General features: G+C 40.7%; 1 protein-coding gene across 1 annotated transcript in view; it reads right to left on the bottom strand.

Moving 5' to 3' along the window:
• Window positions 1–27,411, bottom strand: part of LCTL (lactase-like) — a 169,270-nt gene that overhangs the window by 7,292 nt on the left and 134,567 nt on the right. The window contains exons 2-3 of the mRNA XM_009887325.1: window positions 2,002–2,170; window positions 749–909 (exon numbers count right to left, since the gene is read on the bottom strand). Coding sequence (XP_009885627.1) covers window positions 749–909; window positions 2,002–2,170 — 330 coding nt within the window. The remainder of the gene's footprint in view (window positions 1–748; window positions 910–2,001; window positions 2,171–27,411) is intronic.

Below are 27,411 nucleotides of genomic sequence, written 5' to 3'. Positions count from 1 at the left end.
TTGTTTGAGAGAGATCAAATGAAATCTCTCCTGCGTTTTCCCATTTTAGGACAGTAAGGAATAGTTAGTTTCTTTCCTCTTAGCTCTTGCTGAGACCTCTGGTTCTCCCTTGGATTTCATCTATGCAGAAAAACCTCAATGGAATATAACTTTTATCAAATTAGTTGGAATTCCAATTATATAATATTGCCTTATCACAGTCATTTGGATTCTTCTTGCTGTGTATCTGTTTTTTCTCCAGGACACTAATTCTAAAATTGGTTTGGATAGCTTTAAGCTTGGAAACATACTGCTAATAGAGCTGCATTGATTATTTATTTGTTATCCATTCAAAAAAATGGAAAACATTCAAACTGAATTTTAAAGCATCTGATGATTTATTATTCTTAAATATACAAGGAAAATCTTTAAAGCTGCTCAAAGACACAAAAATTTTATTCAGAGCTCAAATATGTTCATTGTTGTTCTAACTAAGCCTTTGGACTTCCCACAAAATTTAGAATATTTCTTTGGACACAAAAATCCTGAAAAACTGAGATGTGTTTGGGAAATGCTGTGGTATTATTCATTCTGTGAGATAGTTGTGAAAGAAGATTTTACTGAACTAATTGAAAATAGCATCCCTTCACTTCCGAAGTTAAATGAGCAACTAAAGCATTTCATCCTTGCTGTTATTTCAAAATGGGAAATCAATATCATGAAATGGCTTCAGAACGTTTCTAGAAGGATAGTTCCTCTTTAATGATACCTTAACTTTGTAGTAGCCATCACATGCTGAATCTCCTGTTTCATTTCTAAAGACCTTTCCTTTCTGGTGAGTAAAAGCATCCCAGATACTCGGTCCTTTCCCATCTTTATCCCAGGCCCCTTCAGTCTGGTATGCAGAGCTTCCAACGCCCCATAAAAAGCCTAAAGGTAAAAAGAAGTGAGTTATGATTTAAATATTTTCCTGCAAAACTGGTCTTCGTACTAAATTTTCATATGAGAAAGTAATTAATACACCTTCACAGCTGCATAGCTTGGTGTGAAATGTGCATGATTGCATGGCTACTGAACAAGAGGGCAATGTTTTCTATGTGAAACTTTATCGGTGCATAAAGAGGGACTGTCTGAAAATGTGGTATACTCTAAAGGCATCCTTTTCTGATGCACTGAAAAAGGAATCTAGTTCTTTCATATATTAAACCTTGTTACTATTATTTTACAGTGATGAGGTAGTGCATTGATAGTGTGGCAGAAATGTCTTACTGTAAGAAAAAATTAGGTTCCCACATCATTTCTGTCTGCTAGTTTTTATAGTTTTTTTTTCACGATTACAGGTTTAGCTGGTTTTATGTAAAATATACAGAAAGATTCTGGATTAGTTTCCTAGTCTTATACAAAAGGACATAATTAATCCATTTCATAAGCCACTTAAAAACTGGAGCACGAAAACAAACCAGTGCCTGTATCTTTTTTTTTCTGATTTTGCTTGAATGAAATATGCGAGTGTGTATATGTTGCAGAAGGGACAAGGTTTCATTAAAGCAGTACTGAAGAGTGAATTAGATAATACTAAACAGCTTGAAACAAACCCACACAATTATTTCACTCATGTTAATTTCTTAAGTTAGCTCCATAACAAAGGATATTTTTAGTTTATAATTCTGCATAAGTTGTAGATAATTTATGACAAAGGAGAAGAGTTCTCAGGTGTAATTTGTTACACTGTGCATCTTATTCAATCACAGATAGGAAAGGGAGCTCTGGATGTGAAATATTAATCTATTAGCATTTACTATTTTAAGTGACTATATGAAATGCAGGGTTATGTGAATCCTTGTATTTCCAGGACTAGGTGCAAAACATGATATTAAGTATGTATTCTGCAAAAGTCTGATTTTTTTATTTCTGCCGTTTCGCTGGAAGGACAAGGGAAATCTTTTGGTAGCTTTCTTGTGCAAACATACAAGTAGATCTCGAGCATTAGAAAAGCCATAATCAACTGTAGTTCAAAAGTACCAGCTGGAAAAGTGCCATAATAGAAAGAGCCTGGATTATTCTTTGTCCACGGGAAATCCTCAGCTGTATTCAGCTGTATTAACGGCACAAGCGTATACCATATTCTCAAAATGTAAGTCTTCATCGCTGTTAATTTCATCACTGCAAAGTTTTCTCTGCGAGTTCCCACCTGATAAAATAGAAGAGCATTGTCAAGTATTGCTCCTCTACAGAGTCGGCTTAGGCTGATCAAAAGCAAAAAGCTTATTTTTTCTGCTGAATGGGTACTATTTTCATTGAAGGCTAAAAGCAGTACTTGGGCTAAGTGGAAGATACAGTTAAGCTTCTGGCAGGGTGATGAAAATGAAAGAAGAATGAAGTACAAAATTATAACTATTAGAAGCATTCCCAGCCTATTTTCCATAATGTTACTTATCTTTACTATATTCTAAAAGTCTCTTTGCTGGTGGCTATTTTGTTTTGTATTTCAAACTGTCCCACCAGTGTCAGTAACTAAAACCCTGCAAACAGTGATGGTTAGTGGGAGCAAGAAAGCAAAGTGATTATGCTGCTGGCATCTTGGCACCTAAATATGTAACAAAACCAAACCTTGTGGAAATCGAAAAGGAAAGTTAATACTTGCAATTGTTTCAGTTTTAATAATTGCAGCTTTTATCTTGATTACGCCCCTTTTATCCAGTTCCAGTATTGATTTAAAATGCTACTATGTATGCACTATGTGTTTAACTGCTAATTCAGGTTAAACTATTGGCGAGATGGCCAGTTCTAACCACTTTAAATAAAGTTTCATAAGAGCTTTGTATAACAGCACTATTTTCACAAAATTTATACAGTTCCCAAAGGATCTGGTTTACATTCCTGAGCCTCTGTTGGTGAATTTGAAGACGGGGGAAGAAAACGAGGAAAGGTAGAACAGTTATCCAATTAAAAATAATCATATTTTGCATTGGATCATTGTGTAAAAAGTAAATACATCTGGAGCTTTGAAACACAAACTGGAATCACAGGATCAGGCATGCACGCGAAGCCCATCAATTGGACTGCTTATGTGAGCCAGCGTTTAATGGCCTTGGGGGTCCCAACAGCAGGTAAATAAAGGTCTGACAACACCACGTCCCTGCCTGCCTGCACGACACCAGCCTTGCTGCAGTCTTTCTGCGACACGCAGGAAGGGAACTGCGTTTTACACAGCATCTCTTCTCATCAGCTCCTCTTGCGCAGCCCTGGGGCAAGTGACAGAACGAGGGTGGAAAAACTGCCTTTAGGATGAGGTGACCCACGGTGAGCCCACCGCGTGCTCCTTCACCTTCTCTGCTAGGAGATGATGGTACTGGGAGAGACTGGCTAAACAGAACTGAGCAACGGTTTGTTTCTGACTTGCTTTTTACCATGATTTTGTAGCATCTCTCTCCTGCGTGTAAAAATTTCGGACCTGAGCCAAAGCCTGGTGGGAATGTTTGCCTTGACTTCTCTGGGCTGTAGGTCAACCCTCTGGTGATCTGTGATCCCAGAGCCAAACAGGCTGTGTAATACCTGCCTTGCTTGCAGGTTGGTTCCTGACAAGAGCAAAAAACCAAGTTTGGCTAAACCCAAAAGGTGACGGAACCACTTTGCAGAACATGTAATAAATGTATGACTTCAGAGACCTCTTGGTCTGTGCTTATTAAAGAGCATTCTGTATCTCCTAATTAACACAGGAACTGCACAGCTGGTTGGGAAAATGTATCTGCTTCAACATCAAAGGCCTTTAGCCTCTCATTAAAAGAATTGTCACCTCTATGTTTCTAACGTGAACATTTAGATTACAGGGGGAGGGCAGGGAGCAGACTACAACCACTTAAAAAAATCGCAGGGTCTAAATACTTTAAGTATTTTTGTTTTGAATAGAAAACATTGCAAATACATGTGATTTTAATTTAGGCATTGACAGTGAAATCTGGCTCTTGAGCCTAGTCAGTAAGATTAAATTTAGTGTTACCCTTCATCTTCTTGATAGTAATGACTGACAGTCATGGGAAAAGAAGCACGGAGGACAGATAACGTGTTCTGTGAGGTGCATCATTGTTGTCTGTAGCCCAGGCGTTAATCCCATGGGAACAGGAGTGTAGGCTTTCGCAGGGGTGCTGATATTTCTGTTCCAAAAGTAGAGCACAGCTTTCATAATATTTTAGGGTGTTAATGATGTTTTTTTTACATTTGTAATGATGTGATTTGTATTTTGGGTAACTCATTTGGAGCTAGGAATAACAGCTGAGTCAAAAATCAGTACAGTTTTTTTTGCTCTTTGGCCTGATAAATGCATTAAAAATAATTTCAGTACTTCAAGAATTGCTCAAGTACAGATACCTTTACAAATGCAGTAGAAGAAATGGCTATTCTAATAGTGCAAAAAGGTTTACTGAGTTTAGACTGTAAGGCTGGTACTGTCAAACACCCAACTGACTCTCCTGTTCTCTAGCAGCTATCTTACTTTCTACCCTGATTATAGAATGAGTTATTTTAATTTTCCCCCATTTCTGGCTTACCTGGTGGTGTTCGCAGTGGATGTGTCCCAACTGGGAGATTCCTCTGAACTGCCAGAAATTTACCAGCGCACTCAGAGTAAATTTACTTTCACAGAATAATTGCACGGAATTAATCCAACTGTCACAAAAACTCGTGAGAAACATCTAGTTGAAAACAGCATTTTGTTCACTTACAGCCAAAACAAAAAAGAACAATCCTTTTGTATTCACAGTCAATGCTGCAGGAAAAGGTTTAGCTTAACCATACGAATCTTTTAGCAATGAGGTATTTTCCTTTGTAAGCAAAATTAGCTTTGCGAGTGATCTATACATTCATACATAATTGCACTTGCTCTTGAATAGGGTATTTGTAGACATTTTTCTCTCGGTGCAAATGTCTGTATCCTGGATGGTATTTGGCAGGGAGATCTCCCTGGGAGATTTTGTGAGGCCAAGGGTTTTGTTTTTACATGGCATAATTTTGAATCGGATATTCAGGACGCAGTCTCGAAAAAATAATAAGCTTTTTCTTTTCTCTTGTTTGTAGAGGAATTCCTTATGATTATGTCTTTGTGGCAAAAAACAACTCTTCCAGTCTTGGAGGTCAGCAGTTCAGCTTCAGCTATAACTGTTCCTCCTTTTAGTTCTGCGAGTTATCGTTTAGTCCCCCGTCATAGATAGTACACATTGAAAAGACTATGAAACGAGCAAGCTCGGTGCTAGGGCTTGCTGGGCTGAAAACGTGTGGTTTCAGGCATTGCTGCTCACCCGCCTTTCAGGAATGACAAGCCTTTCTCTGCTGAGAGAGAAGGGGATGAGCCTCCCAAGAGCAGCAGTGGGATAAGTACTGCTCCCGTGGGGGAGGCTTGAAGTAGGACAGAGGCGCTGCAGAGGGAGGCTCTGGACAGCGTTGGTACAAACTGCTGTGTCAATGAACCTTCCACCGTAAGGAAAGGGGCCTGTAAGGAAACGGAGTCTTGTAGGGGAAGCAGAAAAAGCATCAGCTCTGTCGGCTTTAGGTAGTTGGGTGATTTTCTCCCTGCGGCCGTGCGCCCGTGGAGCTGCCTGACTTTTGGGCTTTCTGGGGGTGGGTGACACATGGCTGTGGAAACCGCTATCCAACGCCTTTGAAGCTATACAGTCTGTAAGCAAATGCCCATTTATTTATTGAGCTACGTGGTTTTACCTTCTTTTTTTTTTTTTTTTTTTAAAGCAGTACTGGTGCCCTCTCGTGGTCAGTTTCGCAAAAGAGTATTAACATTAAAAATGTTGCCTGCTAGCGTAAAATAAGTAACAACGTTGTAGTTCTCAGATCAGGGGCAGTATATGAATGAAACTATAGCGAGCTCCTTGTTCACCCATGCAGGTCTTCTGGTATGCTTGCTTGACTTCCTGCTCATCAGGATGGACCATTTTCAGGCATGGAGGAGGTGACCCTTGAAAGTGAACCAGCTAACGCCCTCTGTGATTTGTGATGCACGTAGAGGGCAGTACTGTGTGCATAGGTCAGCCTACTGCAGGTGAGTTTGGTGCTTAAGGCACATTTTGAAGTACTTGCTATACATTTGGCATGCTTTACGTCCTGCAGAAGGTGGGCAGGGCAGTGTACAAGAGTCACTGCTGTATGATGCTGGAGTTGTTGTGATGATTAAGGGTGGGCATTAGTCATTCCTTGTTAAACCGCAATCGCACCTAACAAACACACCCAGGCTTTGGCGTGCCAGGAGAGAGACTATGACTATTCAGAGAACTGAGAGTGGAAGTAGACAAAGAGACATCACCCCTCAGTGCGGATGAGAAGCTGAGGCCCAGGGAGATGGGACAGAAATTGTCCAGGGGGTTTGTATCAAGCTGGGAACTGAACTTAAGTCTCTTGGCTCTCCGCCCAGTGCCATACCTACAAGCCCGTCTGCTGCTTTAGGGACTAGCTCATGCATCACTAAAATCATTCCGTGAATTGTCACTGACTTTAGTGGTTAGAAGGAGCAAGCCCTTGGTGTGCATGAAAACGTGATTCTTTCAAACTGTGTTTAACATAGGCTGCTGGAAACACGATACTGTTCCACTCTGTAAGTTGTGCTTACGTGGGTTTTCTTTTCTTAACGCAATCTTTTTCTGTGATGTTGTTTCCCAGTTTCCTGCATAAAAGCCCAACTTTACAAAAAAAAAAAAAAAAAAGTCATGAGATATTTACATTGCTACAGCCTGGTCATTTTTTCCTCCTGTTACATCTTGGAAAAGTTTTATTAGCAGCAGTTTTTAAAATGTGCCAGAAACACATCAAGGCTATAAAATCTTTTATTTTGTTTTATTGGTAAAAAGAATATTAAAAAAATTTACTCAGTGGAGTCCATCCAAAATTGCCCAATGACTGCAGTAAAATGACTGGAAAGTAGGTTATGCAACTGGCATACTACGGTGGGTTGAGAAGTCAGGGGAAAGTCACAACTGACTCTCAGTTTAGGGTTTATCTGCTGTTCACTTGCCTACAGCCTGGAGAGGATCTTCATCCATAAATGATGTAGATATTTATGTGTTGTCTTGCTGCGGAATACTATGTGACCATATCACAAAAACTTTGGCACAAACCCCACTCTCTTAAACGAACTGATACTTATCCTCCCACTTTATTTTCTATCTATGCTACATTTTGTGTTGCAAAACCTCTTATCTCCAGATAGACAACCGGAGATGGGGTCACCCCTAACAGCAGATACCATAAAACTGGTATTTATTTGATTTTTTTCTTTTCACCCTTATGTTTTGCCTAGGCTGATGAAAAAGTAGAAGCTGTCTTTCCTAATTCCCTGGCAGCTGTTCAGACAACCAAATTATCCTCATACAATTATAACCTATCTCTCCAGCTTCCTGACTCTTCATTCTTCCGAGCTGCACTCTCTTTCCAACCTTGAATAGGCCTTTTCTGTCTTGGAGAGAAAAATCCTTTCTTATTATACAGTGACCAGAAAAACACATAATTTTTCCAGTGTGTGGTCTACTGCAACTACCCTGAGATATTGGAGATTTTTCAAAATCAAAACAAAACCCACTTACAATTGTTCTTGGAACAAGAACACTTGTATAACTGTACTTGTATTTTTCTGTGTTACAAAATGACTTTCGTTGCATTATGTTAGCTGTTTTTGGAAACTTTTTGTCTAAAGCTGAACTGTACTAATGACCTGGACTTGGTTTTCAGAGAAAAATAGAAAAATGGAAGTAATTGAAATGAGGATGCTTTGCTTTACAATCAGTCGTGTTGCTTTGACTTGAAGCAGTGGGGGAATATAGTTGTTAATAGAGAAGATGTTCAGAACTGTTTCTTATGACCGAGTGAATTCTAAAGGCAGAAAGGAGTGATTGGAAATGTGGGAGATGCATTTTATTGCCTGTAAAAAGAGATCAAGGACAGAAAAGACTCATTCTGCTCTAAAAAGCCTGGTTTAGAACTTGCATATATACACCATATATTCTTCATATTAAGAAAATGTCCAGAAGTCTGGAAGATAATTCTGTTTGAACTGTGATCCCTGAGATGAGATCAAAATAGGTAACTCTGAAACTTACACCGTGTTACTTAGCAGTTCCTACACCAGTATGAAAGCTAGTGCTGTTATATTTTGTGCCCACTGAGCTCCCTGAATGGCTGTTATCACTAACCACTGGTTTTACTGGGTTCATTTTTTGAAAAACTAAAATATTTGAGAATCTGCCATCTTTGTTTTACAAAGAAAGATTGTAAAGATTGGCAAGAATGGGGTAAATCTGCAGAATCTATTCTAGTTGTACCAAATGCTCAAATTTTAAAGGTGTCATTTTCAAATAAGCTCCTAAATTGTATATTCTTAATAATGTTTCCTGGTGCCTGTAGAGAGGTGTAGACACTTCCCCCTTTTGCGGAACACTGTTTTCCCAAATGGTCAAAACTCATGAGACTTTGCACTGATGTAGTCAAAGGTGCATATTGGAGTTTGAATGCCCGAGCTCAGTGGATGGTTGAAAATCCCAACCACGATGTATAATAAATGACAGATGTTATAGATACTCCTGGGTGCAGTGAAGAAGGTCACAGAAGTTTGCTTCCAAAAATCAGTTTTCATTTATCTTTTTCTGCTGACAGCTTCATGCTAAGAGTTGGCCTCCAGTTGATGTGAACACTGAGAAGCTGCTGCAGGCTACCGCTGATTGGAATTTACTTGTATTAGTCTAATTGCATGCTCTACCATCATCTGTTTGCAATCACAAAGAGGAAGCTTCTGAAGCTTGGGAATGAGAGAAAATGAAGTGTCTTGACAACTACAAAACATCGAGAATGCTTTTGGAGGTTTTCCCATCACTGTTTGTGAGTATGAACAAAAAGGCACAGCTATATGTTTTTTCCATGTCCATCTTTATACTGCACCCGTAACATAAGTACATATAACAACTAGGAATAGCGATAATTAACGCAGGTCCCCAAGCACTGTAAACTGATAATGAATAAGAGTTCATGAAGTGTTTTGGAAGGGGTTGAATTAGTTCATTATTGAATTAGTTTAATTAGCTCATTACTAAAATCATGCAATTGTTCTTTCTATCGATATTCAACTTAACTTATGAAGCCTTCAAATTCAGTGCTTCTGGCTGTCCAATTTAACTACCAGTTTTAAAACACACCCCTTGGGCATTTTATCTTTAATGCTGCCCTAGAAGGTATGACGTTAGTCCTTTTCTCATGCAGCAGGCAGACAGAAATTGTAAGGAAGTGAACAGATAAAGCACCTTAATAACTAAAGACACCGAGACTAGTTTTGCTTCAGGTGTAGAGGTTTAGGCTGGAGAGAAGAGCTGAGAGCCTTGCCGAGGGTGTAGCTGTGCTCCACCAAGAGGCAGCATTGCACAGCACTGGAGGAGCTTGGGGACAGTCAGGGCAGTGCCAGGCTGACCCTGGGTTGCTTCCTCAGCCCCATCACCTGTGAAAAGGTGCCAAAGCTGATCACCACCCCCTCTGCAAACCACTTTGAAAAATGCTAGTGCAAAGTGCTGCACAGGGTACTAGTGAGTTGGGAATCTGTTATTTATGGATGAATTACTGATACTAGTTCAGCGGTAGGGATCCGTTTCTTTCTGCCTGGCCAGTACAAGTGGAGAAGAGCAGCAAAGGAATGTAAAAGGTACTTTGCAACCTCGGGATATCTGTCAATGTGTCAGCTCTGCAAAGGAAAGGAGGGCTTTACTCACATGCACAGAACTGCTTTCTAAACTGCCGGGGTCCTTATTTCCTAGGTAAATTTTTAAACCTCATGGGGGAAGTGTGAAGATGATCTAGGATAATCTCAATTCTTGTACAGCTGGGGTGAGCTCCTATAGTGACAGTTGTTTGGTGGCATGGCATGGTGCTTCTTGAGGCTTATTTATTAAAACAAACAAACAAGCAAAACTGCAAAAAAGGCAATAGCTTTTACTTTTGCCTTTTCAGGGATAAATTTCAGAGATGAGGCCTTACTTGTACCCATTAGCAACTTGGTGGGGGGAAGAATATTCTGCAAAATATCTAAGAACATCCATAATTCCTCTCTCTTAAGTGGAATACCAAGTGATGCCAAGGGAGATTTAATGTATTCTTAAAGTGAAATATTTGGCCCAATGCTTTACTGTATCACAGCCCCCTTATTATTTTGGGGACTGATCCAAAGCTAAGTAGTAGAAAGTCTAACTAATTACAGCATGGCTTAGATGAGATTCTGAGAGTCTTTGTCAGTTTATGATGTGAAGGGTTAAAATTTCGGGACCGTTTTTATCAATTTTAGGCAGTGAAAAAGGAATAATGGAAATAATTCATTGAAACATTGCTATGAATCAGAGAATACATTTATTAAAGTTTGGAAAAAACCAAACCCAACCCTAAGCTGAGATTGGATCTAAGCTCAGAAAAACACAAGAAGGTGTAACCAGAAGCTTTATAAGTTTCCCATCTTAAACTTGACCAGATGTTGGCAGTACGATGATTATACTCCATAATTTGTACCTTGTATAGTATCTGTGGCAACTGTTACATCACCATAGCTTCCTAAGGCATGTAGATGAAGCAACATTGGCTTCTGTTTCCCAGTGTATTAGTGAGCCTGTGTGCATTCTTGACAGCCATTTTTGCACAGAGAGCAATTCTGTGAGCTCAGGTGAGAGCATCAGGTGGACAGGGGGTAGTCTCTCAATCAGGCTGAGGAAGTGGGTGCTTCTAAACTGGATTAAATACTGATATCAGGCTTGTGGGTTTCTATGGATTCTGAGCTTTAGTGCTGATTTCTACAAAAATGGAAGATCAGTCAGCTTTCAGTCCAGCACTCTGAGTATGTCCACTTTCAGAGAGAAAGCATAATTCATTGTGTCTTGCTACTGAACTCATTCCTCCTCAAGCTTCCCATCTGTAAAACAGGACTGAAAATACAGTCTTCCTTCCTGAGAGACTTAACTGCAAACTGTCTGGTGATCCTTGTGCTAGAACAACAAAATAATCGCATCAATGTCTTTGAGGAAAGGATCTTTTTTTTTTCCCCTGCTCTTAACACTTAGTTAATTAAGTGAAGTCCATGTGTGCAACGGAAGATCCCTGGTGCTACTACAACTGATATGTATCGGGCTGTAGTACTAATACTACTAAAGAATAATGGTGGGTGGGAGGATGGACTTACATCTAGACAGTAGCAGCAACTTCTGTCTGCACAAATTAGAGGTCTTGCCTTACACTAGGTTTTACAGTGCAGTAACTTACATTGTGAATGTAAATCCAGAGTGAAGATAGGCTGGACAATAGTAGTTCCAGTTAGGGATGATTTGTTTGGTTTTCTTAAACTTTAAAAACTTTTAAATCCCATTGAATTAAAGAAAAAAGCCATTGTAACTAACAAAACTGTCTTGACCAACACAGGTTGTAGCAGCGCCAGTGTTTCAGGTAGTTACATCCCAGGATAATAATGGTGGTATTTTTAAAGATACTGCGAAGTGATACTTGAGGTCATGTTTGTTAACTGTCAAAAAAGAATCTTAGTTACAATCATTGCTGAAGTACTTGAATTTGAAATAATCCAAGCTGATTTAACATATTTTAAAAAAGGAGCTACATTCCTTACAGTGAATCTTCCAGTTATGCCAAAAACACAAATTCCAAAATATATTTGTAATAATAATAATAATGCTAAAGCCTCCAGACATGCCAAATTTCCAGTCTTGTGGATATAAACTGCAAGCATTGTGCATTTTTCTTTCAGCTGTCAGATCCTCTCCTCTGAAGACAGCATCATTGAGGAACAGTTTGAGATGAGCAATATGGACCAGAAGAATATAAAGAGATCCTGATGGATGTCAGAACAGTAAGTAATTTTTAAAAAAAAATATTTCTAACATAAGCATTTTTCTCTAAGACCATAATATAAAACAAGCAGTATGACATAGGGAATCATAAATTGATTTCACTGAGAGGTTGTGCAGGTGGGATTGCAGCCTTGCATAAACTTGAAAAATGTGTTTCTCAAATGGGTCTCATATTCATGGAAGAACTTGAGATAACATTTTTTTCTACAGAGACGATGTCTCAAAAGAAGAGTTACTTGATTTGTACCTTAGATCCAAATCAAGAAGGTGAAAGTAAATTGTCTTGTTTCTGAGAAGAATGATTATGCAGTCTCTGAATTAAAGTTTACTTAAAGCTTTGCTGATGGATAATTAACTGCTGAAAAGAATATTAGCACTGTTGTGTTCAAACAAAAATCCTACAAACATAAAGTTGTTTAATTTTTTTGCAATCAGATTGACTACTTTTTTGGTTTTAGGGGTATATATATATAATCACCTGTATGTACACCTGCAAACAGGGGTCGGGGGTAAATTTTTAAAATTTCTTTTAAAATGCAAATTTTGGTGGGAATCTTCCAAAATCAAGTGAGCTAGGAATGATTTCATTCTAGTCTTACTCTGCTACATTGCTTGGCTCCAGACTAGGCCTTGCTTGTCATTTGCCCAGGGGTCTTAGAAGGAGGCGCTTCAAACCATGGAAAACAAGGTTTGCAAATGTTATGGATGACCCTGAAAGTAAACAGATGGTTTCTCAAATGCAGAACTCATGGCAGTGGAAGTTTTGCAGCTCTCTCTCAGAGAAATGGGGTTTTGTTACCACTGGTTTTCTAAAAACAAGAATATATTATACACTATATTACATTCAGATGATCTCATACTAATCAAAACAATCTTGTGGGACCTCTGATTCTGATTAAGCATTTAGACTGAAGGGACCGTGCTACCATCCTACCTCATTGGCAGGGGTTTTGTCATGAGACTTTTGTTGTGTTTTGAAGCAAATATTTCTGTGATAAGTATTATATTAAAACCCACAAGGATATGAATAATCCTGTTTTCAGTGAAGAGTTTAAACTGCCTGCTATAAATAAAACCAAGGCCACACATTGACTCAAAAAGGTAAAAAAAGAAATACTGAATAGCTCTGTTCATCCTGCCCACTAAATGGGGTGAGGCCATGGGGAAAAATATCTTTTAATTGTATCACACAGGAAAAGTGATTTAGGACTGCACAAGGCAACCTTAATTCTGGAGTTTTCAGCTCTTGAATACTTGACTTTTCGACCTTCACGTAGGTGGGTGGAGAGGTAGTTATTATTTTTGTTTTGTTTGTCATCATGCAGCTAAGTTCTACTTGAAAGTACTTGGTGTTTTAAAATTCGTTCTGCTAGTACATTCCATGTACTTAGTCTCAATTGCTGGTTTTCAAACTGAGCTAGGAATGACAAATTCTCCCTTAAAAGGATTATTTTACTCATTGTGAAGTGAGGCTCTTAGCTGCCATCTTCGTTTCTTTCTGGGCATAAAACTCCAGCCATCAGAGAAAGATCAGCAAGTCTCCTAAAATGAATAGGCGCCCCAAGGAAAACTGAATAGCCTCCAAAGCAATTGTATCGAAGTGACATCAGCGCTCAGATATTTTCATCTTGGCTATTCCAGCAACATTCAGTCAATAACGGGCAGTAGAGCCAGTACACACTGACTCTCTTTATTGCTCCCCCACTGGGAACATGTCTCTTTGTAAGAGACCCACAGAAAGTGGTAGGTCCAAAAACTAAACGACTTTGTTCTGTATCGAAGGACTTGCCTTCAAAGTCCATGCAGTGCGCTGTTGTCCTTCAGCCAGAGCTTGCTTGGTGAGCAACGCCGTGCTGAAATTCAGCCTTGTGATCCTGCAAGTTCTCTCATCATTAAGTTCTCTGACTGCTGGGCATCATCCTGCACATCAGCCTTTATGGATCTTAGATACCTTTTAAAGTGTTGCATGGCCAAGTAACTACCACCTGAAAATCACTCCTGACGTTGCTACTGATCCATTCTGAGAAGCTGAAAAAAATCATTATATCTGTTGTATTCAGTTTCCCAGTGTGGGATATCATGATGATAACGCCGATCTCCACTTTAAAGTGCTGTAAGGGTTAGAGATTAAAAATTACCTTTAGCATGTACGTATTTAATCTCTTAAGTATTACTGGTAATTCTTTAAGATCATTAATTCCTTCAACACCACCTAAAGGAATCGTAGCACTATAATCCCTGCTTTACAAATGGGACGTGGATGTACTGGGCAGGATAAGAACTTGTTTTGTGCTTTCGTAGTGTAGCAGAGGTGGCATAGGAACAGAGGAATACATTGATGTTCTTGAGCTGTGATATTTTAGCTCTCCTCCCCTTTTGGAGAGAAACTAATTTTCCCCAACCTTCTGCCATGTCCTTACTAATGTCTTTCCATGTAGAAATAATATTTGGAACCTGGGATTGTGCCTTCAGAAGTGGTTTCCATCTTGTTGTCCTCCTAAGAGAACTTTAACCTTTTTTGAATGATCATGTTCAGCTACATATAATTGCAAATCCATAAAAAACCAAGTCCCCTTGTATTTATGTACACTGCAGCAAAATGTACCTTTAAGGAGAAAACATTGCTTCACTGTGACTATCTGAATTTATTGGCTATTAGAAGTCTTACAGTGTGTGGCTCACATTTTAGAATTCTGATTTCAAGCTTAATGTGGTCAGGAAATATAAAAATACATTTATTTATGTCATCTACTAAAAATCTCAACCTATGTTACTGCTAGTCTAACCAAATCGGTGTTTATGTTGGAGATGAATGATCGGTTTGTAGCTGCCCGTGTTTCTAGCCAGGCTGAATGGAATGATTCTGCAGCAGAACTATGTGTGTATTTTTTTTTTTAACTTCTTTTTATTTACTGCATATGGCAGCTATTTCCTTCCTCTCAGAGCCCACTGCCCAGTTCTCAAGGGCAGTGCAGCTGTCTGACTCCTATCAAGCTGCGTACGTGGAGTGATGTGATTTATTGAATTGTTCAAGGTCGCCAAAATTCAGGCAAATATTTCATTCCTACTGATACCTGTTCACTGGTGCAAGCTTGGATGTGATTTGCCTTTCCAAGTCTTTGGAGCCTGCACATCAGCAGCTACTTCGGCTGATATTTGCACAAGTTTTCCTTGTTATTAATCTCTAGGAAAATACCTTTGAATATAATTTGTCCTCAGACATTTGATAACTAGACGTTCACAGAGGATGTGAGATCCCATTCTATCCCTCTGGTAAGAGCTGGTTAGGAAGAAGCTGCTGAAATAGCTGCCAAAGGAGAAGGATCAGGCTTGAGACGTTTTCCTAAAAGATGCCTTTTTGGGTGTGACATTCAGTGGTCCTGAACAGCCACAACATGTCAGTGAAATGACCCAGTACAAAGTGTTTTCCACCTTGAAAAATAATTTCTTGAGTCTTTTACCGAAGAGGTGGATGAACCTGTATTATTTCTGTATTCAGGACTGAAGGGGCTGGGAGGAGTTCGCTGCTTTTACACAATGGAAAGAGCTACTTTAAATCTCCACAGGAAAGAGCTACTTTAAATCTAAGCAGACAGTAGGCAAGTCTGCCTACACCATCATGGCTCACAGCTTTTTGTTTTCCAGCACCGTATATTATTTTTCTGCCTTGTTCAGTTCAATCTATATTAATTCTGTCCCAAAGGCAAACTACTTTCTAGTGCTTACAACATTTTGCTTACATCCTACCTGACATGTGCTGAGCTATATGTAACCAAGCTGACAGAAGCTGCTTCTGCCAAGAAGCAGAAGAGGTATCTCCATACCTGCTGTATTCCACCAGCTTTCCTGAGCTGTCCTGCAATTAATTATAAGGACTCAGACTAAATTCACTTCAAATGCACCCACCCCTTCTATCCCTTTTTATGCCTCAGATTAATTTTGATAGCATGTTTTTCAGGGGTCACAGGCAGCATACGTATATTGGAGAGCACGCTGTCTCTAGTAGGCTCTCCAGGACAGGAGGGCAGTAACTAGACAATCTCCAGACGTCCCTTCTAACTTTTACCATTCTGTAAGCTCCCAGTTTTACTGGTCATGCTTAACAGATCTACGTGCAAGGATAAGAGGGTGCTATTCATGATCAGAGATCCATCCAAAGAAAAAAAGTTTGGAAGCAGACAAGTTTTGCACTTTCAGGTTCTGCTCTAAATTGAAAGATGAGGAGAAAAATGGTTCAGTGAATATAAATGAAGCTAGTAAAAGACAGTGGGAAAGGGCTCAGAGGAGATTTGGGAAGTCTCTTGGAAGGAAAATTAGGGGTTTGAGTCTTTTATCACCAGAGCTAATATCTAATATCAGATCAAACATTATAGGAAGAAAAAAAGTCCTCTTGTATAAAACACCTAAACAAGTGACTTGCAATCTTTTTTTGAACTGTAGGTGCCTAAAACTTTCCAGTGGAGAGGGCTACATCTCTGTAGCAAGTTGTAGCCTTCTGACAATAGGCTTTTCTTTCTCAGTTGTGTTTCATAGGTTCTTCAGAAGTAGCCCCAGACTCCAGCTGGTTCTGTGAACCACGGGCTGGGAAGAGCTGTCTTGCCGGTAAAGACCACATATGCTTTTTTGCAACAGGCACAAAGAACTCTTGTATCATTTTTCTAGTCGAGGGTCCCTTGATAATCACCTTGCAGGAGGACATTTCTCTTGATCTAAAGTGACGTATTTGAGTAACCTGTGTCGGATGGGCTGTAGCAGCTTCCCTTCCGTTACCTTCTTTCGCTTGAGCTTTATTTTTGGTTTTGGTACACTTGGACTGTTCCTGGGATAAAATAATACACACAGCAATCTCAGCTGACCTTTTATGTACCGTAAGAAACAGGTCTGACTCCCCTGAGACATGAATGCAGAGGTTTTTTGATGTAATTTCCTGGAACAGGTACAGCTGAGACGCTTTCATTGCTGAGACCGGCTCGGCAATGGGCAAGCCCTCTTGGCATCAGCACACTTAACCTTTTTGTTCAGCAAATTTCCCATCCTGTGTAGGTGGACAATGAATACTAATATGATGCAAATGATTTCCTTTTAAATGTGAAGGCTCCCTGATTAAAAACATACTGTCCAGGAACTCTGGGCCTGTTCTGTTCCCATTGAACAGAACACCCTTGTTGCCTCTGACTTTAGTGATTGCAGGATCAAACTCTTAGTTTCAAATATGTTGCAAGTAATTATTTTTTACCTCTGAAACTGAGGGTGAATTGCTAACTCAGTAAAGAAGGTGTAAAGAATACAGAGCAAAAAAGGCCAGGAGGAACTGGGGAAAAAATTCAGAGAAGGAAAAAAATAGTGTTAAATGTCTTGCTTAAGAGTCCAGAAGTTTGTCAGAAAATCAGAAGCTGAGGTTGGTAGGAGGTATCATGGGACTTCTTTTGATATAAACAGGAGGAGAGTTGATGAAAAGTTAAATTACTATGCCTGGGCGAATGCCGAACTTCTATGATGTCTTGGGTTTGATATACTCTGAAACACAGTCTGGATCGTGCAGCTACTTTCCTAGCTACTGGGGAAGTTACACCTTGAGATTATTCACCCGGTGAGGGAATAATGTTTTAAGTATCTTTCTTTGGATTTCTGTGTCTTACCTACATTGCTTCTCCCTTCATATATAAAGATTCTTAAAACAACATTAATATGTGTTACAGAACTGAAAATAATATGGATGTACAGGGTTGGGTATTTTTAATTCATATTAGCACGTTTAGTTTAAAAAATCATACATATGTATATATCTACCAGGTATCAGAGCTGTGCTCATACTGCAGCTTTGGTATACTGTTCTCCTAGTTTGTTTTTATTGAAAGAAAGATACTCTAAAATTCTGGGAGAGCATTGCTTAGTCTAATTTTCTAATTAAGATGTTCTTGGGAGTGCCATCACCCAGCAAACAATCCTAACACTCTGGTGGAACCATAAATGTGTGTAGGGCTACCAGCCCATCCTATCCTGTAGGCAGAGTTGGGGTCCAGGTGATTTTAAAGGGGCTGCTTGGTTTGATGTAGGAATTCATCTGTCTCTGGGGTAGAACTTCCCATTGTTTTAACAGCATGTATCAAGATTAGTAGTCAGGTCTTGTATATTCTCAGCTCCTCATGCCAGCCCCTAAATGCGTATCATGGAAAAAACCAACCAACCAACCAAACCCAATTTGGATAGGCCTTATTTATGGGTGTGCTTAAAAGAAAACCAGCCAGCAATAACGCCCACCAAGCAATTCCATGTAGAAAAATGTGGCAGTGCTGTAATACAAGGATTTAACACCAACAGAAATGGAGAGTCTGTTATTGTGAATGGGCTGTCTCTGGAGTATCCACTTCATGAAAGTTCTTTGACTTCTATAAGGATTTCTGTATAGGTTAGCTGTAAAGTAGCCTGGGTCTCCTGGGCTCCTTTGCCTTGTCCTGCCACAGAAATCTCATCTAACAGCACTGGTTTGGGAAAGGAGCCATAAAGGAAAAAAAGAACAGGCTCCTTTTGTAGCTAATAACTTCCTTTAATTGGTAATTAAGCTGCCTGCTACTTATAAATGTCAATAAAGGTCAAAATATTTAGAAGCAGAATCATTTTAGTGGCTTCCCATTTCTCATTGCATAAGCTGCCTGCTCAGACCACACACACGCACATTTGAAGATGGTTAAGATTTCAGAGACCTAGTCTTCCCACCAAATTCTTATATAAAGCGGCCCAGAAGGGGACAGAGCAGCTTTAGTCAATAGGAGGGAGGATGTGAACCGAGTCTACTGGGTGAGCATTCCTCACATTTTGGAATACCACCGCAGGCACTGGGGCTGAATCAGACAAGGGGCTGGCCAGATGGTGCACTCATTTACTCTTTAATTCAGGGAAAGGGGGTTGCATCTGATCCATGTGCAAAATGACTCAAGAAAAAACTGCCTGGTAACAGATTAAATACCAATTGCAGCTTGAAAATGAGAATTAGTATAAATCCTGTTATTTCTATTGAACAGAGAAAAATACTGAGGGTTTTCTTGGTTTTGCTCACAGTCCCTGAGTTAACTTGTATGAATACTTATTTTCACTGCATGAATTTGATGATTTTGTGAGCGGATTCTTCCCGCTGAAATTAATCACTTTACAAGGGGGCAAGTGAGGGGACATTTGGCTTTGAAGACTGCAGAGAATGTGTTCCCAGAGGGATCTTTGATCTTTTTATGGTGCTTTGTTTTTCAAAGTGTGTGTGTCTTGCAGGGGCTTGGCATTTTGGAATTTAGAGAAATAGAGACTAGACTTTTACATTACACTTTTAGAATATGTCCTCCTTTTAATGCTTTCCCAAAACGTCTTCAAGAAGCTCAGAATCTAATTTACCATTCCATGAGCTTCCCATATAGGATGGGGTGGGTGTGTGTTTTTGTGCGTGCAAGTGCAGATGCGTGTATATGTGAAAGCAAACCTTACACTGATGTGAGGCATGTCTAATTCCTGCCTCTCCCTATGCTGCATTTAGGACGATACATCAGTGCCTCCCCCTCTCCATGACCTTCTGGTTGACGTGAGACCTGCATTCGGACAAGCCCAATCATAAAACATGTTCCTCAGCAGTTGTAAAGGTTAGTTGTCCCTTTCACGACAGATGTCCCAGTATGGTCCCTCGCCCTCTCTTGTGATTCTGCGTGCCAAAGGTATTGCATGTGACACGATCATCACCAGAGGGGAAGCGGTAGTATGAGTGGCTTAGTGAAAGAGTTGTCACAGTCCCTACAAAGATGTCAACTGATTACAGATCTCTGGCTTTTAGAAGGAAGCAAGAGATTTGAACTCCTTTTGCATATTTCAGTCCTTAGTGGCCACAGACTCCATAAGGATTTTCCTTTTACCTCCCTCTGGCTAGTGGGAGGACCATATAATGGTGCTTTGTTGAATGTGGAGGTGGAGATGAAGTGACTAGATAGCTTGTCAAGTAGAGCTGGGAATGGGAAACCAATGATCCTCTGGTCTTTCCTTCCTGCCAGACTGAATTGGGGATATTGGTGAGGGTGCAACATGCACCCATCTTGCGTTTAGTCTTGGTGGCATCGGACTGGATAGGTGGGAGACTGACTTGAATATTGTCTGAAAGGGATGTTGTCCTGTTGACACATTCATCCTGCCTGGGAACTTCATATTTGATCCACCTGCCCCAGCTAGGCACAGCTATAATTAGAAGCAAAGATTACAGTCTTGTGTGTAAATAATAATAATGCCAGCTAAGTTGAATCGCTATGGGTTTTTTGAGCAGATATGCTTACTAGCTGCACTGTGTGATCCGCATTATTGGTTAACTAATAAAGCATTGCTGGCTTTACGTATAAATGTGCTTATGCCATAGAAATATCAAAATAGGGAAATGTGAGGCAGTCTTGCTGTATGACTCTTGTTTCCTTGTTTGCTGTCTGTGTCAGTCGCAGATGTTTTCTGGTAAAATTTTAAGGAAATGGCTGTGAAGAGCAATATTAGGTATTCAAGTCTGAGCTTTCAAAAGTCAAAAATGCTCTTCAAAATAATGAGATTTTCTTAAAGATCATGAGCATAAAGTGGAGAAGTATACTTTCAAATTTGTTGTTTGCTATGTGTTTTTGAGCCATTAGCTGTTTTTACCTATTTTCTTCCAAACTTCTTTTCTGTAATTGTGATGATGAGAAGCTTCCTATTAAAAAACTGAAAACAGAGCACTATGAAAATCAATTTCACAACTTCAGAAGCTGTGCGTTTTCTAATAATAACATGTAATTATCCCAGAAGAGCAATAGAACTGTTTGACCTTCATACCAAAAAATTAATATCAATTTTGATATTAAAGACACAAACATGAATTAAATAATATTTTGAGACTTTTATTCGACTGATACTTCATGTATCATTTATATAGCTTTTCTGCAGCAGGTCTAGATCCCAAGATCTCATGATGCAGTGTAGAGAGTCCTCCAAAAATATTTTTTCTTGAACACCCTCCCACCCCTGTCTGGAGGTCTGGTTTGCAGTGTGGTCCCACAGACTCTTGCATCAGCACAAACGAAGGGGTGCTGAGCCTCAGCAGTGGAGTTAATGGTGCTTCCATCGCCCCCAGAAATGCCTCCTGTAGCTCTGCTGGCAGGGATCAGAGGTCTCAGCTGGCTGTCCTTCAGTTTCAGTTCATATTGCTTCACCTTTCATAAATTCACTCATAATTCAGCTGGGGGTGGTATTGTGTATGCGTCCATCTTGTTAACAGCCAAATATGTACAAATGAAGATAAACACTCAAGTAATTTAAACTTTCATTTTCATCTTAGAATTTCTGTAATATGATTAGGGTTTGTACTGATCCTTCTGATAAAACCCTTCCGTAGTAACAGCACAGCTCTGCAGCACGCAGCCAGTGAGTGCCAGGCTACCAGACGCTAGCAGGCAGCATTTCGGTCTGTGCCTCTCTGTCTGCCCCAATCCATCCCAGTGTCCCACATCAGCTAATAGGATTTGCAGATTATTGGAGGAGGAACAGAGGAATTGGAAGGGTGACTTATTTCTTACGTCATGATCCTGTGTATCTTCAGTGGGACTGAAGGAAGAAGCAAAAAGAGGGAAAGAAAAGGAATGCAGAGAATATTAAAAAATAAAATAAAAACCCAGAAAGAGGGCAATGAAAAGAATTCCAAAGTGTGATCTGATAAGTAATACTCAAAAAAATCTGTATATTTTCCTGGGATATATGTAAAAAGCAGTGAATGAGTGGGGAGGAGGTTATGTATAAAACTCCTGTATCTACCGTATTTATTTCACCTTTGCCTGGGCCTTCCCAGGTGGAAGTCAGCCCTGTGTGTACCATTGGCACAGAGCGTGTAGCCCATCATCCCCCGGGCATGTGCACTAAAACTGATCGGCATCAGACACCTACACGTAGGCTGTGGAGTTCAGCTGTGAATGTCAGCGGTCATGTGTGCAGATCGGTTGCTGTATCCAGGCTATTGCGTATTTGGAAGTCCCTGGCAATTGGCTCGAGCTTTCAAATTCTGTCCAGACAAAATCTGTGGCCACAAAGGATGAGGTATCCTTATTTTTCAAGACTTGTGGAAGCCACACACCTGCCAAAATCATGTCTGGATTGCTGCCTAGTGACATGCAGAGATCACAGTGGCCATTGTAATGCTCATAAACGTGCCTTCAAAGAAGTTGTTGCTCCTACTCAGTGCATCTACTCAATGCCTGGGCATCTTCTACCTGTACCAGGGCAGTGGAGGAGAACAAAAAAAGAAATTAGAAGAGATGAAGGTGGGACTCTCCTTCAGATCTCATCAGTGCTCATCAGCATTGTGCCTGTTATCTGTCCTTCTCTATTAAGTTGTTTAGTTGGACACCCCCAAAAGCTGGGATGCTCCAGGCCGCCCGCTCGAGAACCCCCATGGCGGTAGTATGAGTTAGCCTCTTCCTTTGCCTGAGCCCATCTCCCTGTCTTGCTGCAAGTTTTTGTTTGGCTTATGCTGTGGCGGGTGGTGTGGAGACGCTTGTGATCACTCGTTAGGAATTCTTTCCACAGTTCCTTTCTCTTCTAATTCACATAAATAGTGAATCACTGCTGTCAATTATGTAACCCTGCGCATCAGCGGTGCAGCTTAGCTCTCGCATAACACTGAGCAGTGACAGCCACAGTCAACCAACAAATGGTGCCGCACATTTTCCTATACGGTTTCCCAGCACCGAGTGTATGATTTAGATTCCTTAGCCTCTAAAGTACTCCACTGGGTGTCCTTTAATATTGCATTATATTACTCATGATGCATAGTCGATTCCATTGCTTCCATTTACTTTAGCAATGATAAATGTCAGAAACTGTATGAGAAGTTTATAAATTTTAAGTGCTTTGCAGGCAACTGTTACCCAGAGAAAATTTCAAACTGTTTGTTACTGGTGAAGTGTGAGGGTTGTGGAAAAATTGCTTCCAGACGCTTGGTTAATGAGTTTCAAAATAGGGCAAAATGCATGAATTCTTTATGACTAAGAAGTAAATTAGTGTCAGGATTTTTTCTTCAGTAGTTGTTGTCAATTCTGCACAGTTAATATTTAAAAAGAGTTGCAAGAATTTAGCAAAAAGGCCCCAAACCCAAGAAACTTGCAACTCAGCTTTTCTCACTGTAACGTTCTTGTGATGAAGTGTAAAGTTCCTAAAAACTTTCTGTTCAACTGCAGGAGCTCTCAGTGCTGCGCTACTGGGGTTTGGGCGTCCTGGCCCCAGTGATGTGCGTGTACGGAAAGCAACCACTGAGGCAGCTGGAGGGAAACCGTGCCTCGGTCAGGCTGGTGTTAATACAAGTCTGCGTCATCCCCGTTACTTGTATTCATAGTATCGCAGCGTGGAGCGAGTCGGAGGCTGTGCATTGTGGTCTGGCAGCGCTTTCTTCACTGGGGATGATTTGGCCAGTCTGTGTATTACTGATCCCTCCGGCTATTTGTTGGCCATGGATTAGCCACACTGTAGGATGTAAATAGGTCTCCTGGCCTGCGCTCTGTGCTGCTGAAAGTGGTAAACAGCTAGTAAAGCAGGAGGACAAAGAAAATTGGGAAGGAGTTAAGGAAGCTTTACAGGATGCTGTTCTCTCCGTTTCCCACAAACTGTGAGGTAAAGCACTCAGTGAGCGGAATACGAGATGTTGGCTTTTCTACTCAGAAGTGCTAAACCTTTGAGGATGGAACATACTCTGCCCAGAGATGTTAATTCATATTTAATCGTCGTAGGAGGGCCTGCTCACATCCTGCCTGCCTCAAAGAACTCGCAGTCCATGAAATTAGTCCTGAGGAAGCAAGGCTTGCCCCAGCCCACTCAAGGCTCCTTGGAGGGGTTCAACATCTACGCTCAGGCATGTAATCCGGGCAGTGGTGTTCATCTTCACAGTGGCTTTATTGCCATTGAACTAGTGTAGGGTTAATTAATTTACCAGTTGCTCTGAAGTGCCAGACACAATTCCAGCTTCTCTGGAAACTGTGGAGAGCTTGTGCATATTGCTTTCTGAAGCTCTGATACCTATATCTTTGCAGAAGTAACTGAAGCTGTCTACACCCCTGTTGAGGTACCCTAGCTTGAACCATAGCAGTCAAACAGCAAAACGTTGCTGCACAGGCTCATTGAATTAGTGACTGACGAGCTTTGCGAGCCAGTTCTGATGGCTTGACCCTTCCTGCTCCCATGAACCAGTTGCATTAAGGCACTAGAGCCACTGTAAAGGGCCCCCCCGAGGTGTAGAAATGGGCAGCGTGAATTATAACCTGGTGAAGATAGTTTCGGTGAGGTCCGAAAGTTTATCTCCAGAAACGCAGAAGTTTTAATGGGAGTGCGGGCGGCTCAGAGGCAGCGAGGTAAGCGGCGGGGTCTCTCCCATCTTCCTTTGGAGGCAAATCCTTGCGTTAGGGGTTTCCCGGCCCCTCCCCCCCGCCTCGCCGGTGAGCCGCCGGGGGAAGGTGCCGGCGCTCTCGGTGCGCGGAGCGGCCGCGGGATGGCAGCGTGGGACCGGCGCGGCGAGCGGGGCAGGGGAGAACACAAACCACCACTGTGCGAGATAATCTTTAGCCTTGTGTGCTTCTGCTGCAAGCAAGTCACTGCGGCAGGTCAGGGTTATTTTAAATTAGACTTTGACATTTTACTTTCCTGTGTTTTGTGGTTTCTTGTTTCCCTTCCCCCAGAGCCCAGCCTTTGTGGGGGTGGTGGGAGGGGTGGAAGTCCAAGCGGTAAAATACGACCTGACAAGAATATAACAGTTTGCAGAGACTCATTTACTTTACTGCAAGACGTATTCAGATCGATTGCAGGCTGGTAGGAATCCATGCAGAGACTGTGTGAGGCTTGAAAGTAAATATGCAACGAGATGCCGGGCTGCGTTTGTCCCAGCCTTCAAAGCCGTGCCTGTGAAAGCATGTGAATGATGGGCAGTATGGAACAGCTTTGAAAGCCTATAGCAAAAATAATGCATAACTGCTAAGATCAGATCCATATGGCATCTGGTATAGCTGCACAAAAATATTCATCTTGACTTTCTATTCCTTGCAAACTATGCTTAGATTATATACATTGTCCCTATTGTGCATTGTAGGGGATGGTCTCTTTCAAATGCCAGCGTCTTATGGCTTTCATTTGTTCACAGACCTCCCACTAAGTGACTGCTGATTGAAAACCTTTTTACTTTCTTGCCAGGTTTAGCAAAAAGGGCTTGGTGTACTTAGTGCCTTTGATCTATCTAGGATGAACATTTTCATTGAAAGAGGTAGATGAGTCATTCTATATTTGACATGGAGCTATCTTGGAATACCTCTGCGTTTGCCTTTCCAAGCTCTTTTTTTTTTTTTTTTTTTTTTTTTTTTTGCATGTGGCTATAAATATTTTGCTCTGCGAGAAGCATGAAGCTCTTTTTTGGAAATGAAAGAGCCCTATTCCAAATAGGAAAAACACACTTAGCTAAGGTTTGTGCAGTGCATATTTAGTGGTAGAAGGTGCTGTGTTGGCCCTGCCTTGCTTTTCAATACAATATCCTGCAGTGTGAAATGAATGGCTGTATTTAGAGGTATCTGGAAGTGATGACTGATGTTTGGAGAAGTTACAAGGCTTTTCCTTTTCCACATGAACTCTCCAACCTGGCATTTCCACAGCACTGAAATACTTCTGGGGCTGAGATCATCTGATTATTATTTCCTGTGTCATGTGCTGAATTTATTATTTTGTTGAATATTACAAATATATTCTTAAGTTGCCTGAGTTTTGGATTCTTCGGCAAAGTTCACTGTCATAACAAGGATATTGGACTTGCAAAAATAACTTCTTCTCCCTGGGGATTATTTAGTTGTGATTAGTGAATGAAAGTCCCAAACGAAGGGGGGGGGGGGAATTCAGTAAAAATGCTATTCTGATATTCTGCCAGCATATTATATAGTCACCTCAGGAAAAATTGAAATTTGTACTTTCGCACTGAAAACTGTTAAAAGCCGGGAATTCTGACATTTTATTTGCTTCAGTGTCCAATTTTTTTCTCCTCTCTTCTTTGGAAAAAGGGAACACATTTGTGCTAATCTAGGATTATTTCTAGTCACAGCAGAATCACAGTGTTGTTACTGGGAATTGCACAGGCCAATAATGGGTTCATTGCCTCAGAAATATTTTCATGGAGATTTTTTTATATTTTTTATACCTCTCAAAACCAGAACAGAACAGAGACTAAAATCTAGCAAAAGCTGTTCATATAAGCGTCTGTGTCCCTGTTGACATTAAAATGCGTGTGCACTCCTTGCAAGACCAGTAAGTATAAAATAAGGATATCAGAAATAGTGAGAGTCTTCTCATCTAAATGTCATTGTTTAGAACTGGCTATAATTCTCTACAAAACTGACTCAAATGCCATGTAAGTCTTTTGAACTCTTGAGCTGTTGTATAGGTTGCTCAGAGCAAGGCTTGTTCTGATCAGGGCTCTTCTTTAGCTTACAAATGAGGGATGGGAGAAGAAACAATGTTTAAAAAAAATATCTTGGTATCTGGATTTTTGTGATTTGTCTGTTTGTAACACTGGCCATATTTCTTCCTCACTTGTTTTGGAATATCGCATGGTATGCAGGTCTTCATTAAGGGATATTTTGTCCCTTGGCTTTTTCTACACATGATTACACAGTAGCCATCCGTTCCCAACATCTGTGTTTATTAAAACCTTTCCAATAAATCTGCGCAGAAAGGAACTGTCCACATTTCCTCCAAGTTCTGCAAAAGATACTGTTTTTCTTTGTGATGCGCTGGTTAAAGATTATCCAGCTGAGATGTTTGGTTTTTAGCTAGATCTTCAATATTACTACTCATTGCCCAAAAAGTTCATTAAAAATGGAGGTTGGGTGGACAGGCAGTGCCTCCAAGCCTTTCTAGGACATCGAGTGCACCCTTCTGACTGAAATCCCATGAAACAAGGAAGAGTCAATACAGCCAACATTTGTGCTTTACACCTTAACTCTACTGCCTGGAGGTGGGAAAATCCAGCAAAGGCTCCCCTAGGGGTGTTCCGACCAGGGCCACTTTCCAATGAGAAAAATCCAAGGAGCGACTTAGAGAATAAGCTCTTTTGCCTGTTGCGTCACACTCCCCGCTGCAGCTCGCTCTTGCTGTGTTAGGTGAGTGGTAGTGGCTGGTGCGTGTTTCCACACTTCACACCGGCGAAGAAGAAATGTACTGGCACCGATGATCGGCATGGGATTTTGTGCGGTATTGCGTACTATGTAAGACGGGGCCAGTCTCAAGCAGATTTTTGGGCATGTAATTCTAGTCATATGCGGTTGAATGGCTCCGTGGTCTTGGAACCAAAGCCCCACTGACTATCTCAGTGTTTTGGAGGGATCTTGTGAGAAGACCTTCAGCAGTATGGGAACCAGAGACAGCAGCTATACGCAGCTGTATTGTATTAGCGTGGCAACTTCACTCAACTCTTAGGCTGAGCATGTTTCTAAGCACAGTTGCACCAATGAGCTGATAGGCCGGCACTCAGATCCTCACAGGTGATGCCAATCTG

This window comes from Charadrius vociferus, unplaced genomic scaffold (assembly GCF_000708025.1).
Source record: "Charadrius vociferus isolate BGI_N301 unplaced genomic scaffold, ASM70802v2 scaffold190, whole genome shotgun sequence".
NCBI lineage: Eukaryota > Metazoa > Chordata > Aves > Charadriiformes > Charadriidae > Charadrius > Charadrius vociferus.
This window is presented reverse-complemented; position numbering and strand designations above follow the sequence as displayed.